Source organism: Cololabis saira, chromosome 10 (assembly GCF_033807715.1).
Source record: "Cololabis saira isolate AMF1-May2022 chromosome 10, fColSai1.1, whole genome shotgun sequence".
NCBI lineage: Eukaryota > Metazoa > Chordata > Actinopteri > Beloniformes > Belonidae > Cololabis > Cololabis saira.
In genome coordinates, this window is record NC_084596.1 from 22,828,952 (window position 1) to 22,848,200 (window position 19,249).

At 40.8% G+C, this 19,249-nt stretch overlaps 1 protein-coding gene across 1 annotated transcript; it reads left to right on the top strand.

The window, feature by feature from the left end:
• The first annotated feature begins 296 nt into the window (after positions 1-296).
• On the top strand, positions 297-10,607 carry onecut3b (one cut homeobox 3b). Its single transcript, XM_061731088.1, has 2 exons — positions 297-1,404; positions 10,237-10,607. The coding sequence occupies exons 1-2, from the start codon at positions 297-299 to the stop codon at positions 10,605-10,607; spliced, it is 1,479 nt and encodes a 492-aa protein (XP_061587072.1).
• The last annotated feature ends 8,642 nt before the right edge of the window (positions 10,608-19,249 follow it).

The following is a 19,249-nucleotide window of genomic DNA, read 5'->3' on the forward strand; positions in this document are numbered from 1 at the left end:
AGCAGCGCTGTTGGAGCAGAGATGAGATCGAGCCGAGCAGAGCTCCCGGCCACATGAATGCATGCAGCGCCGGGACAACGCAGAGCCCGCCGGTTCTGTGCGCGCCTCGGGACACCACAACTTCCCCTCACACCAGAATTTGATCGGGAATTTATAATCAATGGATCTGCGCTCTTCAAACGGGTTTGTTATTTTGCTGCTCCGGAGGTGGTGAGGAAGAGAAGAGCGCGCGTCCCCGGGTGAGAGTGGGAGAGCCGGGGAGAGGGTGGGACACGGGGACACATATTCCTCCAGCTATGGAGCTTACCATGGAAAACCTGCACAGCGTGTCGTCTCACCCCCATCAGGCCGGGGACCTGATGAGCTCCTCGCACGCACGGCCATCGCCGTCTCCCATCAGCTCTGCGCCCCGGAACCTGCAGGTCTCGCACGGTGCCGGTGCGCGCTCCGCGGCCATGGTGTCCGGCATGGCCTCCCTGCTCGAGGGCTCCGGCGGGGACTACCGGACTGACCCGTCCACGCTGTCCGGACACCTGCACCCGTCCATCACCATGTGCGAGACCGGCATGAGCCTCAGTAACACGTACACCACCCTGACACCCCTGCAGCACCTACCTCCGATATCCAGCGTGGCGGAGAAGTTTCACCCCCATCACTCGCATCACCACGCTGCAGCCGCGCACCAGCGACTCTCCACCGGGAATGTCAGCGGAAGCTTCACCCTCATGCGAGACGACCACCGCGGACTTACCTCCATGAGCAACCTGTACAGTCACTACCCCAAGGAGATGTCCGTGTCCGGCATGGGCCACCACGGCTCTCTCTCCCCGCTGTCCGGAGGTCTGGGCTCCCTGCACAACTCCCAGCAGTCGCTGTCGGCTTACGGCCACAGCGCGCACGGTCTCTCCGCCGACGCCAAAATGCTCTCTCCGGTGTCGGGGTTTGAATCTCACGCGTCCATGCTGTCCCGAAGTGACCAAGAGCATTTGGCGAGGAGTTTAGGGGGACATGGCCACGGTATGATCTCTAACCTAAACGGCATGCACCACCACCACCACCCGCACGGACACCTCCACTCCCAGGCGAACGGGGCGGTGATGCTGGCCGACAGGGAGAGGCACGGTCACGGGGCCGGCCAGGGAGTATCGGGGTCAGGGATCCAGGCCGAGGAGATCAACACCAAGGAGGTGGCTCAGAGGATAACGGCGGAGTTAAAGCGGTACTCTATTCCGCAGGCCATATTCGCCCAGAGGATCTTAAGTCGGTCGCAGGGCACTCTCTCGGACCTGCTGCGGAACCCCAAACCCTGGAGTAAGCTCAAGTCGGGCCGGGAGACCTTCAGGAGGATGTGGAAATGGCTGCAGGAGCCCGAGTTTCAACGGATGTCTGCTCTGCGACTGGCTGGTGAGATAGTTATTGCAGATGCTTTATTTCAAATTAAATCTGAGGAGTCTTAAATTAAAGCCATAGGCACACTTCGTCATTATTGATACTTGCATATATAGGCCTAAAAGGTTCAGCACCATGGATAGCTCTACCGGCTATACGAGACGAGGAACAGCGGCTTCATCAGTCATATCAGTCTCCTTGCGATCAGCCATGGAAAAGCAGAACAACACCTTTTTCTTTTTTTTAAATATACCAATAACTGTAGAAACGTAATATATCAATAACTATTTCCTGGACACTTACATTGTCACATGCCGTTAACCACATCTATATCTTTGATTGACATATCAAACCCCAGGTGATTCACAATAAACATCAAAATAAATGTCCTCCCAGGACGCCTGTTTCTTATACGTGCGAGTGCGCGTGTCCCCATGCATTTATGTGTGTGTGTGTGTGTGTGTGTGTGTGTGTGTGTGTGTGTGTGTGTGTGTGTGTGTGTGTGTGTGTGTGTGTGTGTGTGTGTGTGTGTGTGTGTGTGTGTGTGTGTGTGTGTGTGTGTGTGTGCGTGTGTGTGTGTGTGGTGGAGCTATGGGGCCAACTAGTTGCGCGCTAGAAGCGGGGTGACCCCAGGCTGCCTGATCAATACTCCAGTTCCCACTCTCCTTTTTAAATGTGGCACACCGATCAATATCGGAGCTGAAAGATGCAATAACCACACGGTCTCGACGGCTTTTCATTTAGTACCGAAGTAAGAGCTCTAAGTTTAGAACGTGGACAGGTATAGGATCCTTCAAACTCTTACCAAGCGCTTTTAACTCCCACAAGTTTCCACTGTGCAGACAGTTAAATTAGAAAAAAAATGTGATAACGAGCTTCACCATCATAAAACTTGATTATAAAACAAAGGCCTAATATCTCATCTGAGCACTCCATATGATTTTGGTTACAAAAACTTAAACAAAGATAATAAAAAGTGTATTTGTATAATTTAAGTCCCACCCGCGTGGTCCCATGTTACTTCAAGGCAACCTTGAGCTTCGCAAACTGTTCTGATGAAATATTGATTTCAACTGGGGTGGGGATCAGTAACATGGACCATAACAAGAAAATTTGGAGAATATAGACTTTTCGAAGCTGAACACTAAAGGCGTGTAAAATTTATAGCCAATTTGCCTTTTTTTCTTAGTTTAAGTTTACCTGAATGGACCTTTATCAATCACACACAGAGTTGTCTCAGTAAAACTTCAGTTTTATACTTTAACACTGTACAAACCAATCCAGTAAAAAATCCAGTAAAAAAATAAATAAATCCAACATTATATGTAGTTGATAGATGGTTATATATATATATATATATATATATATATATATATATATATATATATATATATATATATATATATATATATATATATATATATATATATATATATATACATATATATATATATATATACATATATATATATATATATATATATATATATATATATATATATATATATATATATATATATATATATATATATATATATATATATATATATATATATATATATATATATATATATATATATATATATATATATATATATATATATATATATGGCCAGGACCCTCTTGTAAAAGAGATTTACGAGTTTTTGTTTCCTGGTGAAATAAAGGTTAAATAAAAAAATAAAATAAAAAAAACACATATATGGATGGATGGATGGATGGATGGATGGATGGATGGATAGATAGATAGATAGATAGATAGATAGATAGATAGATAGATAGATAGATAGATAGATAGATAGATAGATAGATAGATAGATAGATAGATAGATAGATAGATAGATAGATAGATAGATAGATAGATAGATAGATAGATAGATAGATAGATAGATAGATAGATAGATAGATAGATAGATAGATGAGGATTAGTAGCTGAGGCTTTGAGTGTCATTAATAGTGTTGCTCTGTTCTTTCAGTGTTTGCCTGGCTTTGCACACAGAGGATCAATAAGGCTGTTTCCCCTTCCCAACCCCCTTCTCTCCCACTCCCTGGTGCTCTCCCTCTCTGCAACATGACAATAATATTACAAATCTTTCTCTGGTTAACCTGGCAACAGGCAGGCAGGTTGTTTGGTTTCAGAACAGTGGCGCCACGACACAAAAACAAATAAAACACAGTGATTGGAGGACAAGAGGAAGACGAGTAAAGAGCTGTGTCATCAAGCTAAATGATGAACAGAGCCAATTACAAGCCCCCTTATCCTGTATCAGGCACATCTTTGGATCCGACATGTTCTATGAAAGAATGAAAGATTAATATCACTATGTTTCAAGAAATCAAAATAGCTCAAATTAGAATCTACAAAAGTTCAGTCAGCCTGGCTTAAGTGCAAATGCGAAAAAAGCAAAACTGACATGTGGAAAAAGAGCTGCAGGAGCCAGAAGATGCCATTGATTGAGAGAGCCCTGGCAGGTTTGGGCTTTGTGTGAACAGTCAGATAGAGGCAGGGTAGTGAAAGGATCAATACCAACCTTAATAATTGATAAGTATAAGGGAGACGAAGGCAAAAAGGAAAGAAAGAAAGGAGAGAGCGTTGTGGTGTGAGACCTTCTAACAGCATCTTCGAGGTAAGCAAAGTCAGATCTGTGGTTAACAGCTGAGAATGACGCTCTAGTCTTCTTTCCTAAACGCCACAACAGAGGGGTGCGTAAGTGGTTTTGAAAAACACTGTTTACACCCTAAACATACTGTGAAATATCAATAATGCAAACCTGACACCAGCCAACATGTCGACTTCCACTGCTGAAAACTCATATCAAAACCTTTTTATGGAGCAACTGAAGAAGCGCACTGTGAAGAAGCTGTTATGTTTCACTGAAAAATTGAGCAAGAAGGCAGATGTTCTAACACAAACATGAAAAGATTAGACCCTTGTTGTAGACAAAGGGCATCAGAGCAGCTGCCTGTCGACACCTAGTAAAGAGTGCTTTCTGCTCATGTCAGCAAATCCTCAAAGCAATCCAAGGTTGTGAAGTCATTTGATTTTAAAGGTTGGTATGCTTTATGGGGTTTGTAATGCATGTGTGTCTGTGTGAGTGCCTCCACATGCACATGTGTGTGTGACTGGGTTATAGAGTGTGTCTGCACTATACATTGTTCAGGCTTATCTGACTTGCTCTGAATCGGTATTGATTTCCTCTCTTCTGCTCTCTCCGGCTCTCATATTCTTTCCTTCTCTCTTTCCCTCCCTGCCTCCCCCTTCTTTTTCTTCTGACTGTGTGCCAGTATCCACAAGGCAGATCCCTTACCTTCCAGCCTTAACTCATTTCTGCTCTCTGGTCATCGCTTTCTGTAACAGACCTTTTTGCATATCCACTTTACTGACACACTGTAGAGAAATATTTTAGGCACTCAGCATAAATGAGGATGAATGTGGTTTTAATTAGGGAAATCTTTAGTTCTGATAGTATGACAAAAGTTCAATGTGCTTTCATACAGTATAATAGTACAATCTTTACTCAACTGATAAAGTCAGACATTTGTGGCATGAATGAACAAGCCCTCATTAAAATCAATAACATTACATTACTTAACCAAACTGGGATGCATAAATACATAGGGACAGGATAATACTTAAAAGTGCATGCCTGTAATGACACTGAGCCAGAGATAAATTATATCCTTAATTTACTTAATTTGATAATAGCCTTAAGCTCTCATAAAAAAAAAAACATATAAAGAGACACTATGTTGATGTAATGATTTTAATGTGGTGAATTAGTTAATTATACTTCTACATGTGTGATTTGCAGCACACCTATCCATTGTTTATGCAAGCCTTGTGAAACTCATGTCAGTTCTGATATGGCCCCTGGTGCTGAAAGGACAGTTCCTGAATAACGACTTTTTAGCGTGAAGTCATAGCTGGAGGCAAAACTCATCCCACATGAACTTGTTTCCACAGACACTCAACAAATCTACTATGTTGGCACGTGATGTGTAAAAGCAAAGTCTCAAATAAATCTGACTATCATCAAATTACTACTCGCAGACACGATTCTTGTAACGATGGCAAGATAGATTTCAAGTATATATGGCCATATATATATATATATATATATATATATATATATATATATATATATATATATATATATATATATATATATATATATATATATATATATATATATATATATATATATATATTCAAATGTGGGTTGAGAGATCAATTTATTTGTTTTCACATGACAGTAGTGTTTTTGGCTGAAACGATAAAACAGCCCCAGAAAACATAATTTTGATTATTGATAAATATATTATTCAGATATTAGATTAAACAACTCCACATCGGAACCAAAAGCTTATTAAATTCCTCTCCTACATAATAATAATTACTGGTTTTAACATGGATAGCGATGGATTTTCTATTACTTTCCTGCTGTAAAAGGCTTTTGAATTCAAACACTTCTCATTTTAGTAATTTCTTCCCATTTGAAGTTCACAAGTTCACGCTGTGTTTGGCGTTTCTAAGTCAGCACAGGTCTGGCTGAAGCGGGAGCTCTCCAGAGAGAAACGTCGGCATTTAATTCAGACCTATAAGCGCGTGGAAAAACTGAGAAGCATTTAAAAAGTGTTTAAATGTAGCGCGAGGTCCACAGGAGGTTCACACGGTACAAGCCAATATCTGATAGGCTGTAAAACTGCCGATCGCTCGTCTCAACAGGACAACAAGGGCGTTTTGAACGGGAAATAAACGACCGCTTTCAAATAAGCCAATGCTGGTGAACATAAAGGGATTAAGAGGAGGAAGGAAGGGTTTGGTTTCCCCGCCGCTGTGCTGTGTGTTGTTACAGGTGCAGCTTGATGGGGTGGCCATTCGGCCGCTTTAGGTCCCAGCATTGAACTGGCCTAACCTGATCAATACAATCAATAATCGTACATCTGAGAGGTGTGACAGAGAGTGATTGACACCAAACTGTTTCTCACCTGCAGTAGTCCGTCCAGGGCGGGAGAGGGCCCGTCTCACCGCACACAAAGCCCGATCTCATCCGTCCGTCCAGGCGTCGACTAGCAGCACGGTGCGGTTAGTTCACCGTCTGCCCCTCATGGCCCATCTGCTCACACATCCACACTCTTGCACTCACAAACTTAGATGTGAAGCTCATGTTATTTAAGCATTTGGAGACAATTTAAGGGAGATAACCCTTTTTTTAAGCTGTTGCTTTCTGTATCTTTATTTAACCAAATAAGGAATAAATATATAGCCTATATATTTTTTCGGTATACTCATTTCCACTTATCAAATGTAATCTATGATTATTGTCACTATGAGGACATGTAGCTGAAGTTTTCTAATTTATCTTATTTACCCTCTTGCACATGCAACATTTCAAAACATATTAGTGTCCTCAGACATAATCATATTTACATGCACTATCCTGTTGTGTAATTTCGCCTTCAACACATCACTGATTCACCTTGCCCCTTCATTTTACCCCCCCCCCCAACCTCTAATTTTCCTTATTCCCTCTTTGTGAACAATGTACATGCAGAGTTTGCACTTAAAGACTGCTTTTACATTTAAAGGTTTCTCATTTAACAGTTTAACACATCAATGAACAATGAATCAGGATTAATAGGTAAACCAAGTGACACAGAACAACCCGACACCTTATAAATAAATATATATATATATATATATATATATATATATATATATATATATATATATATATATATATATATATATATATATATATATATATATATATATATATATATATATATATAAAATGTTCTTTGTATCTACATGCAGTAGTCCTCGTTCTCTGATATAAAACAGCTGCAGGTTTTGTGGTCAATCATTACATAATAGACAAAGGTCACCCTATACCCTGCTCAACTTCCTGTAACTGTGCTGTCGCATGCTGAAATGCAATGTGAATACAACAGAAGCTACTTACAGTCGACCACAACTCAACAGCCAGTAAATCAGAGATGTGGATGGAACTAAGTGCCATTGCTGCATGTGACATTGTTGACACTAGGTATGAGACAACATGAGTGAGAACCACTCAAGGCTACTGCACGTCTCTTCAGAAAAGCTCATTTGGTAACAAGGCAGCTAAAGAGAGCTTATACCGGTTTGGTTGTTGTCTCAAGAGAGGTTCCTTTAATGAGTACCTCCTTCGTTTGCCTCTCTACAGTCCTGTTGCTCTGGTAGGAGGTGCTAAAGGGGTTAAAAGACTTTCATTTGAAATGGACCTATTGATTATCTGAAATATGTAACCAGGCCTTGCACTAACCCGTCAGGCTCACTTGGTTATGATGGCAGACGTATTTGCTCCCACTTCAGGCCTCTGGGTTGCCTTCATTTAAGCTGACAGAGGAGAACCAGAGTGGTGTTGGCATTGTAAAATGGCCAGTAGCACAAGTTGTTCGAAAACAGGCATTACATATTAAATTATCACTATATTAGCACTAGCATTCAGTCATTACATTAGGGAGTATTGAGTTTGGTTTGAGACAGCACTTAGAGAGCCCAGAGGAGATTTTGGCTTGGCTGGGCCTGAACCAATTGAATAAACGTTCCATGAAATGGTTCTGAAGTGCTGATCAATCAATATGGGGACTATCAATCTAAGGGCAAATTAAAACAATTGAAAAAAAAAACAGGAGGAAAACAGTCAAAATGGATGGAGTGAGTTATCTGTGGAGGCTCTAGTGTAGGGAGAGACAGAACTTAGGAGAAATATCTTGGTAAATGTGTTTTGCTTGCAGTAACACAAAGAATGAAGGCAGTTCACATGCATGTACATACACAAGCATGCACACACAAATGTGCACATTCATATTGATCTCAACCCCACAGTCAAATCTGTTTACTGCTGTTGCCTAAACCTACTGTAAAGTCATCAATCATTTGCATACACCATCTCCACACTGCAGCCAGCCTCATTTATCCACACTCCTTCCTCTCTGTCCTTTCATCCTTTCCTCATTTCCTCCTGTCCTCAAGTGCGCACACATCCATCCAAGACGAGACTCATTTATCATTTATATAGAAATGATATATAAATGATTAGTGACTTGTTTGAGAATCGTTTTTGTTCCTCCAGAGCTCTCAGACTGGATGACTGCCACTCTTTTCCCGCCTCACCTCCTTTGTTCTCCCACCGATAAACAATTTCTTCTCATCTGTCTGTCACAGCGCGCGCGCGCTCGCGAGCTATACTCCCCCAGCGCGAGGCGGCGCGCGCGCGCTCACGCCACACACGTACACAAGAATGTGCGGCACATCTCGCTCGCGGATCGATGGGGATCGATCGGGTGGGGAAGGGAGCCCTGATTACTGGACCACGTGTTCAGAAGAAAACCGCGGAAAATCGATCATTGCAGCTTTTTAGGGCAGCAGAACAGAACAGACTCCTTCCAGTCTCCGCAGCCGGAGCCGAGCCTGCGCGCTCTGACGGTGCATGCAGGCTCAAGCAGGAATTATGGTTCCGCGTTAAGTCGACGCAGAGCCCACGCCGTAAGGTACGCGGCGACGCACTCCGTACGGCGTAGGCTCTGCGTTGGTGTAACGCGGAACCATAAATCAGCCTTCAGCCGCAGACCGCTCCTTGGTCAGCATTTCACATCAGGGCCAGAGGCTCAGACCCACAATCAAAACTTTTCAGTTCACACACATCAATATCTCCACTTCAAAGGATTTGCCTTATTATTATTATTATTATTATTATTATTATTATTATTATTATTGGTTCAATTTTTCTAAATCGTTAACGACTATAAATAGAGTACTCAGACTCGGACACACAACCGCCAAACTAACTTTAAAGAGAGGTTGTTTTAGATCAGGGATTTTTTTTTCTCTCCCAATTCATTTTACGTCCTTCTTGGTTGGACTTTAAGCTGGTCCCAATAAGAATTCATTTCCGTGGTGATCTTTTTGGGTCACATAGGCTACATCCATGCTGTGCAGGTTTAAGAAATATGAAAAATGTATTTGTGTTGCATTCAAGGACGCTTCTAAATCCGGGTTATCATGCGGACATGCCTATTTGTGTTATAAAAAATACTTTTGCTCCTTCTTTCCTTTGCAGAAAACTTAATTATATAATATTGTGCAGGAGATTGGGCTAAATTTTAAACTTTAATAGAAAATCAATTAATCTTAAAATGTTTTGAAATCCTTAGGTTAGATTTTCAGTTGCTAAACAAATCTTTACTAAAAAGCATTGATAAGAGATATATCGCATTTTCATGGCCTCAACTTCCAAAAATATTACAAATTAATTAAAGTGGGCCATGAGAGTGTATATAAGGTGAGATGTGGATTTACACCGGTTTTGTATTTCAGAAAGTCAAGGAAACATTTTAATGTTTTACTTTATGTTATTCTGCTTTTCCATTCTGGCTTTAACAACCTGCTTTATATTTCATGCACACTGTCGCCTATTTTGTGATTTGATTATTTTGATCTTTAGGCCAACATGCGTGTCTCTTCCAATATGATTTGCATTCGAATACACTTTAGATTTGAATATTAGGACTGTCGAAAACAGTAAAACATCAACACAACAGCGATGAGTTCATGTTTCAATATTATGCTTTTACACCAATTTGCCCCTTTCCCATTTTGTTGGCTTGTGATATGTTGACACTTTTTAACGCATCCTCACCATAATAGTCCCAGTCCCAGTGATACCGCTATACTCTTGTCATGCAGCTCTGTATTTTGTCTTTATTTTGAAATATCACGAAATATTTAAGCAATAATGAATTTCCTTGTACTATTTTTTATTCTCATTCTTTCATGTCGTCGTGGTTCCCCGTGAGCAGCATGTAAGCGCAAGGAAGAGGACCGGGGACGGGAGCGCAGCCAGGTGCCAAAGAAGCAGCGACTGGTCTTCACCGACCTGCAGCGTCGCACCCTGGTAGCCATCTTCAGGGAGAACCGCCGCCCCTCCAAGGAGATGCAGATCACCATCTCCCAGCAGCTGGGTCTGGAGCTCACCACCGTCTCCAACTTCTTCATGAACTCCCGCCGCCGCTGCCCGGACCGCTGGGACGCGGAGGAGCCCGGCCACGGCCCGCACGGCCCGCACGGAAACCCGCACGGCCCGCACGCTCCTCACGGAAACGGCGGCAATAACAGCGCTTCGCCGATCCAACCCGGCACCTCCTCAGCAAACACGTTTTCCAAGGCCTGACGGCAGGACGGATGGCGGGATGGGAGATGGAGGACATTTTTATTTAAATACCAAAAAAAAAAAAAAAAACAACAAAAAAAAAACAGTGGACTCACACTGCTATTCTGCACAGCTATGCGCGTGTCGCTTCAGACCACTTTCATTCGGTTCATCTGCTCTATGTGCTGCACTTGTGCAGATGAATCAGATGGTCTCGGAGTCCCATGTGTTTTCTTTTAATCTGAACGTGTATTTAGAAATTATGCTTCTCAAACCAAAGATCCAGTTGCTTGAAGGGAGTTTGCCCTCAAACAACCACCTGAAAACCAAAGAAAATCCATCAGCACTATATTATAGTGTCTCTGTAGCTCCAGATAACCAATAACTTTTGAAGGAGAAATATTATATCTTTTTTTTTTAAATGTTGACACCATTTCTTGAGGTCAACATAGGGTCAAATTACTAGAAATACAGTAACAGAGCTCTCTTTTCAATCTCGTCATTACTGATCTGTTTATAGCAGCTGGGGTGAGGGGGTAGAGTAAAGCTGTACTCCACCCCCCTCTTAAGTGGGGTGTACCTTTTTTCAAATTGGTGTTATGTCTATGCACTATCCACTTTAGAGGTACAGGAAATGCAACAAGATGCGAAGCTGGATGCCAGTGCTACTCTGATCTGGTTCTGTGATGTCACAGTCTCCTAAAAAAAATCTGAACAGATCAATAAATTACATATTTTCAGGCTTATGGTCCCAACTAAAGGGACAAAGCTGAGTTTTCTCAAAGATTTCGAGTAGGTAGTGACTCCAGACACCCAAAAACATGCCCTTGAGCACCAAAAAAAAAAAAAAAAAATCCTATGTCTCCTTTAAGACTGGAGATATTCTGCACTCATTAGCAAGAAATTAGAAAGCAAGTGTATATGCTTGGCACCCAGGTAGCCAGGTGAATCAGACTGATTGACGCTAACTGTCTCCCTGTCACCTGTTCTCTGGCTTTGTGCCAGCTCTGGTCCAGTAACGGTTACCTGATGTGGTCAGGGTTTAGCTGTGACAATCGTCACATTTATTCATACCATGTTTTGGCAGATGTAAAGCCAAACCAATCTGGTTACCTGGGTGATTATTAGCTTCACTAGTTATACACACTTAGGCTGACTGAGAGGTCTGTTTGTGGGTGTCAACTGTCTATAGAGCTCCACCCAGACCTTTTAACCCTCTAACAAATAACACCTGCAGCACTGCATGTGTGTGTTATATGTGTACCTGTATGTAATATTCACATGGGCTACACATGCCACAGGGAGGAAACTCCTCTGCAGGCATCCAGCCCGCTCCAGATCAGATCAGCAGCGCCACCTGCTGTCCATTTAAACCACACAATCGTGTCATGAGCATGTTGATGTACAGTCACAGCTCAGTCAGCAGGCCTGCAGTAAAACATAACTATCTGCAGGGTCAATTTGCATTGGGACACATATACCGACATTAGCTGAAGTGTAAACCTCCACACACACTTAGAAAATAACAATTAAATAATTATAATTTTATCCAACAAAACCCTTTGATACCTGTTTGAATGTTTGTTTATTAACACTCACTGTACGACTACACAGCCACGGACTGCGTAGCCACATGAGAGGTTTTCAGGTTACAAAAGGAGAACAATCAAATAGGGATGACACGCCACACGTTGAAGAAGTGTCGTCCTCGAGCGTAGGGAGGGAGAAGGGGGGGGTCTGCTCTGTTCTAGTGGCCAAACACAGAGGTTAAAACATCACAATATAGGATCCTGAGTGCCAATGATGTTTGCCTCTTCATGATAATCAGAGAACAGATGCAGCCCGCTCCGTCGCCACGCGGCCCGCAGTGTCTGCTCCACAAACAGCGAGCACTAATACGGGCACGTTGCCTATTCCATACCTCAATAAAACAAACAAAAACCAAAAAAAATAAAATAAAATAAGAGTAAAAATTAAAAAAAATATTGATGTAATCAACATGAAACACAAGGATTGTAAATAATCTTTACTTTCATCTCTCTTTCTCTGTCTTATCTATCCTCTAGTTATCTACCCTCTTGCTACTCCCCTGATGTGTCTTTTGTTCAGTTTTCCCTCCTTAACTACTGATGCGGGTAATATTAGTACCATAGACACATGGTTTTACTCTTGTGACTATTGTGCTAAAACTATATGTAAAAAAAAAAGCACCTTCTTGACAAAATGTAAAAACTTTAGGTTAGAAAGAACAAAAGACAAATCAACATGTCAAAGACTGATCCTATGCACAGATGAGGAAGCGATACCAGAAACAAAAACTGTGCATATTTGTGACTAATTGTGCATATTTGTGAATACCAGTGGAGTAGATGGACTGTCTGGATGTGGAAGACCTCTTCCTTGATCTCTAATCCTCTTTGAACTGGACTGTCGCTGCATTCCTCTGTTGGTGGTGTTCTGTGGTTACTGTGTGAACCACCTCATTTCTGAGTGTTTTTCTCTCTCTCTCTCTGTTTCTTTTCATTTGTGGGCAAAGCCCCTTGTTGTGTAGCATCTTCTAGCGGGAGATAATCATTCTAGAGAGAAGGAGAAAGGGGAGGTGTGCGGCAGGGGAGGCAGCAGCATCATATGTCCGTGATGAGGCCGGAAGGAAACATTTAAATTTTAAATGACCCCTCCTCTCCCCTCCTCCCTCCCCAACCACCTGTCTGAGGTCCAGAGGAAAGAAACGTTGTAGGTTTTTCAGAGCAGATGTTTGACGTTCAGACTCAGAGAAGTTAGACAGTGATGTAAACATTTGTGTGTGGCTACCTCATGGAGTTACAAGGACTTTGACGCAGCCATTAATACCAAAGATATTTCAATCTGGCTGTGTTCACACTGGAACTGGGACAAGCCCACACATCTGCACACACCCACACCAGTTCATGCAGACACACATGTACAGATGTGCATATTCCTCAGAGCAGTCGTTCTGCATGACAAACACACCGAGGTATTTGTCATGTAGGAAGAGTTGAGTGCCTTTTTCCTTCAACCAGGGGTTGGACTGCTCTGATTTCACAAAGACACACACACTAACACTCACACAGACACAGACACAGATGTCTAAAGTGAAGGGGGGTAAAACACTGGGTGAAGGGGGAGCCACACAGAGGGGTCCTCATGGCATTAAAAAGTCACCTTTGTTTGGATTCAAAGAGCACTTTTCCACACAGTGAATAGAAAGCATTGTTTACATCACCATTTGTTTTTTTTTTTTACATTTTTATTCCCCCAGAAATGTTTTTACTTGCTGGTGAGATGATGTCACTCACCAAGTCCTCTGCACGTACACACATGCACACACACTCCTGCCAGAGATATTTTTGTGTAATTTATAGTCTGAGGGTAGGTGTGTGTGTGTATATTGGACTGTTTACAAAGCCCCCCCCCTTTCATTTGCTGGCCCTTGAGTTCAGTTAACTTAAACCGGTGACACAATCAACCAGTGAGAGAATCAGTAGAGAGGTTACTGTGTCGACATGATTACCGCTTGTGACCCCCCCAATCCAGCTCATCCAAACCCTCTTTGCTGTTCCCTCCATCCAGGGTAGCATTACAACAAGGCAGGCATGTGTAGACAATTCATCTTGATATACCTCAAATCTTTATTGTAAAGGTTCTGTTTAACAATGACAGTGACATTAAAGTCACAGCAAAATGAATGTTCAGTTTTTCTTTTTTTTTTAAACTTCTCTGAAGGAGTGTGTGAAATGTAAACAGTTGTGTGGTTCGACATGTTATGAGTTTATTTATTGTTTGTAGAGTTGCATGGTGTCGTTTTATTTGAGAGTTCAGAGAAAGGCTGAAAGGAGGAGTAAGACATAAAGTACATAAGAATAATGAAAGAGGTTGGAAGCTTTATGATACAGGCTGTGAGAAAGACAGAAAACGGGGAACAGAATTCAGGCTTAAAAAGATAATGAAAACAAATGAAGAAACAAGGTAGGGACATCAAGGACACATTCATTTCTGTTTTGCGTCACCTTTTTTGGGTCTTATTTTGTGTTTGCAGATTGTCTCCTGTATGTGTTCAAGTGATTCCCATATTAAAAAAGAAGAAAGAAAAAAAGAGAACCACGAAGCACCTCTGTCATTAGGGGTGGGCCGAGCAGTTCTTTTACGCATGAATTATATATGTATATAAACAGCAGGATGAATTGTACTTCCACAGCAATGGGCAACAAAAAAACAAACAAAAAAAACAACAGGTAATCTTTGCATTTTTTTGTTAGCTCTGTGTCTTTTTTGTGGTTTTTGTGTATTTGTATAAAATATGTGTATTTATGTGTGTTTCACGTTCATAACTGTGTCGTTCCTTCTCTTTGTGTGTAATTGTCCCCACAACTCTGTCTCTGTATCTCTTTGTTTCATCGTAGAAGCGTGACTGCGAGTTTGTGTGTGCAGTTTGTTTCAGCTCATCCATATTTAATCTAAATTTAATCGGCCCGGGTGTTTCTCTGCTTTAGGGGCTTAAAACCTCAGTAAGCTGAAACACCTTCCAGTGCATTAAAATGGCGTCATTTGCTTTTTCCTTTAGACCTCTGGAAGTGTCGACGTTCTCTCCCTCTTCCCTTACCAATCAATCAATCAGAACCAAGTGTCTTTGTGATGGTAGAGACAATCAATTTCAAACAAAGCAGACACGGAGAAAAGAAGGAGGGAGAGAGAAAGACAGTGATGGAGGAGGGTGGAGAAACCTACTGGACAGAAGATATTGGAGGAAGGGAGAGCAGCTCTGAGTGTGTGTGTGTGTGTGTGTGTGTGTGTGTGTGTGTGTGTGTGTGAGCACCTTTAACCTCTGCAGAGTGACCTTTATGGTGGGGGCCGAGGCATTCGGGACCCTCTCCTGGCTACAAGGCGGGAGGTGGTGGAGATCTGACTTGTTAAGTGGACACCTAATCGAAGATGTTGATCAAATGCCTGCATGCATATGCACAGTGTGCACATGGACACACACACACACACACACACACACACACACACACACACACACACACACACACACACACACACACACACACACACACACACACACACACACACACACACTAGGGCCTCTTTTCTGGTTTTTATCCTAGTGATGCAGTGGGGCTGTTGGTTTTGTTGTTCTGCCTTCAGCCGGTGGATGAAGAATCGAGATGAAGAGACATTACAGAAAGTGCAAAGCAGTCTGGGTAAATTGTCTGTTTTGACCAAAGCAAATAAAGAAACAACCAATCGGCTAACAGGCTACTCGTTTTCTCTGTGGTGGTTTATACATGTGGCACTTTGTTGCCATCTAGCGGTGGACACAAAAACTGATTTTTTTGATCCGACTGACTTTGTTTAAACAATTTCTGTAAATTTTATTTAAACTTCCTCTTGTGGTAGCTTTCATTTACCATCTCTTAGGTCAGTTTTAACCCATGTCTTAAATAAGCTGCAAAATACACTAAGAAAATGTATCTTACATCCATTTTTTCCTCATCTCTTGGTTACATTGTTAGGCATTCTTGTGCATGAACAAGAAGTCAGTATACCCATTGATTTGAATTACAAAAATGGTCAAATGAACCTCAAGAATATCCTATAAATAAAAAAAGGTTGTTGTGTTACCTGACTATTACTGAGGAGTATTAGAATCTTTTAAAACACATCTATTTTATTTACTTTTTATTTGAATGTCATTAACTATAGTAACATATGGTTTTATGGTACAACAGTATGGTATAATATATTTATTTATATATTTACTTCAAGAAAAAGACTAAAAAGTATTTTTCTAGCAATAAAACTTTAATAGAAAGAAAATGAAAAGCAGAAAAAGTCATGACACAAAATATAGATTTGCAAGTGTGGGTTTGTCATAACAATAATGACTCTTTTTAGTGACAATGGCATAGATAGCTCAAAACATGTTGATATCCCTGACTCTCGTCACAGCAAATGTTGTGATTTCAGGGGTCATCTGGCTGCCCTGCCATGTACTTCATGAGGTACTGAGCTCCAGCACATCTTACCATATTTAGACTTGAATCTTTCAGTGAGAGCAGCTTCACCACTTCTTTATCAGACTCATTAAACATGTTTACTGGATGATACTCCACATTGTCCGTACGCTTTGCTGTTCTGTGTCCTCTGCCTCATTTCACCCCAAAATAATATCCAGAACTTGTGTCACTAAAAATCTTTTTTTCATTATTGCATGCTGCAAATTGGAGTCACCAACCCTACTGAATTGACCTCACGTATCTGGACATGCCCATCTTTCTTTCTTTCTTTTTGTGACGGTATACTGGATAACAAGGCAACATGAGAACCCCTGAAGCTCGTGTGATTGTGAAAGGAGCTGGCTCCCAGTATGTTAGCTGACGGTTCACTAATGATTTCAGTTTTTGCTCTAAATATCGATTTATAATCTTTTTATTTTTTTTTAAATCGTGTAAAAACCAACCCTAACAACACAAAGGTCAAGCAGAGCATTTTATAATTTAGTGAATATTTTTATTTTATTTTTTTATTTTGTTGAAATAGAGGTTCTTGAAAAAGTCGAAAGGCCTTGAAGCAGTAAACAAATGTAGTGGTTATTTTATGCATTTAAAACCTAAAACGGGTCAGGGCTGACCCTTAAACAAGAGTACTGCATGAGAACTTTCTTTTGGCAAGTACAAATCAAAATGTAGCCATTTAATAATGTGACACGTATCAATAATGAAGAAGATAAAATAGAAACAAAGAACATGTAAGAACTGTATCATTCAGCAAAGATGCACTCCTTATGTGGCGATTTAATGATCCATTTGAGGTTGATGACTGAGAGGGATGATGCTCTATTTGAGTGGAGAATATCGGGGAGATGATACGGCCTGTGTTTCTTTCTCTGCCTTTTCATACAAGACTAAATGTTAATTTAATAGACTTGCAAGTGACAAAGTTCTGTCTTTAAAATAAGTTTGAGTGAAGATACTGTCTAACCTCTCTGTATTAGTGTGAGATACGAAAGATGGAGAAACAGGCGAAAAATCTTAACTGATTCTTTTTTTTTGCCGCACTACCTCAAAAGTGAACATGCCAGTGTTTGGTTTACCCAGAAGGCTCATTGCCGTCTTTGCTCGACTCTACTGTTGCCTGTTTTGTTAATCACCGGCAAGAAATATACATATGTACAAGTAAATCCAGTAGCATTCAGATAATGTTGGAGTTTTAATGGCTTTTATGTTTTTATATACCACCATGATGGATTTGAAACAAAGAGTAAAGAGGTTATTAAAATACTTCAAGTTTTATTTAAGTGTTTTTACAAAAATATAGCAATTAAGATTTAAGAATTACAGCCATTTAAAGCAAATGTTAAATGGTAAATTCAAGTCTTGCTTCCCTGGTCTTGAATATTACCCGTGCTTTGCAGCTGGTTGTAAACCCTCTTTACATTCATGAAGACCAGTACTCGAGTTGTAAAAAAAAAACAGGGGGAATGGTGGATTTTATCATATGGGGACAGATAATTTGTGCTCATTACAAATAATATAATATATTACAAATAATAGCACTGACCAAAACAGCTTTAAATATCCACTGGGCTTACATAAAATACATCAAAACACAAAAATAAAAAACATCTGTCCTTAACAGGATAAGTAAAATGGATCACTGCAAAAACTTCAAATCTTAACAAGAATATTTGTCTTATTTCTAGTTAAAATGTCTCATTTTAGTAAAAAAAAATCTCATTACACTTAAAACAAGACTCTTCACTGGAAAAAACAACAATTTTCACCCGTTTCAAGTAGATTTTCACTTGAAATAAGTAGAAAAATCTGCATGTGGAACAAGATTTTTTTTTAGATAAATCTTGTCCCACTGGCATATTTTCCTACTTATTTCAAGTGAAAATTTACTTGAAAAAGGTGAAAATTGCCACATTTTTCTGGTGTTATTTTTCTGGTGATGACTCTAAATGTTGAAATAGCAGTAAAGGATGGAAAGGAGGGATGGCAATTTTACACGGGGGATGATTTTGACCGTTTTTATTTCAGGGGGGATGCCATCCCCCCTCATCCCCCCTCAACTCGAGTACTGATGAAGACGTTTGTTGATTGCAGATTTTGACCTACCTTCTCCAGAGTATACTTGACTTCTGTTAATGTTGTGAAGGGTTTTTTCTTCATTACAGAACTATTCCGCAATCATCCACTTTGTGTTGTTGAGCTCACCAGAGCTTTCTTTCTTTTAAGAATGTATAAATCTTTTGATTTGACCACACATCTGTCCTATACATTTACCGGTATGTTTTTTTTTTTCTTTAAACCTGATAATTGCCTCCTTCTCTTGCTCTGCAATCTCATTGGGCTTAATATTGGTTGCTCCAGGAGCTGCAAAATGCCAACTCAATACACGACACCAGCTTCAGACCTTGTAGGTGCTTCATTTGTCTTGAAGTAACAGCGAATAGACCACACCTCTCTAATTGGCTTCTTTTCAGTCAATTATCTAAATACTCTTGAACTCCTGAAAATTGAACTATTTTGCTTTAAATGGCCTTGATTCATAAACAGCAAATGCCATATTTTTGTGAAATTTCCAAATATCTAAGGACCCAACTGTAATGATGCACTTTTTAATATCGAATTAATTTCTCT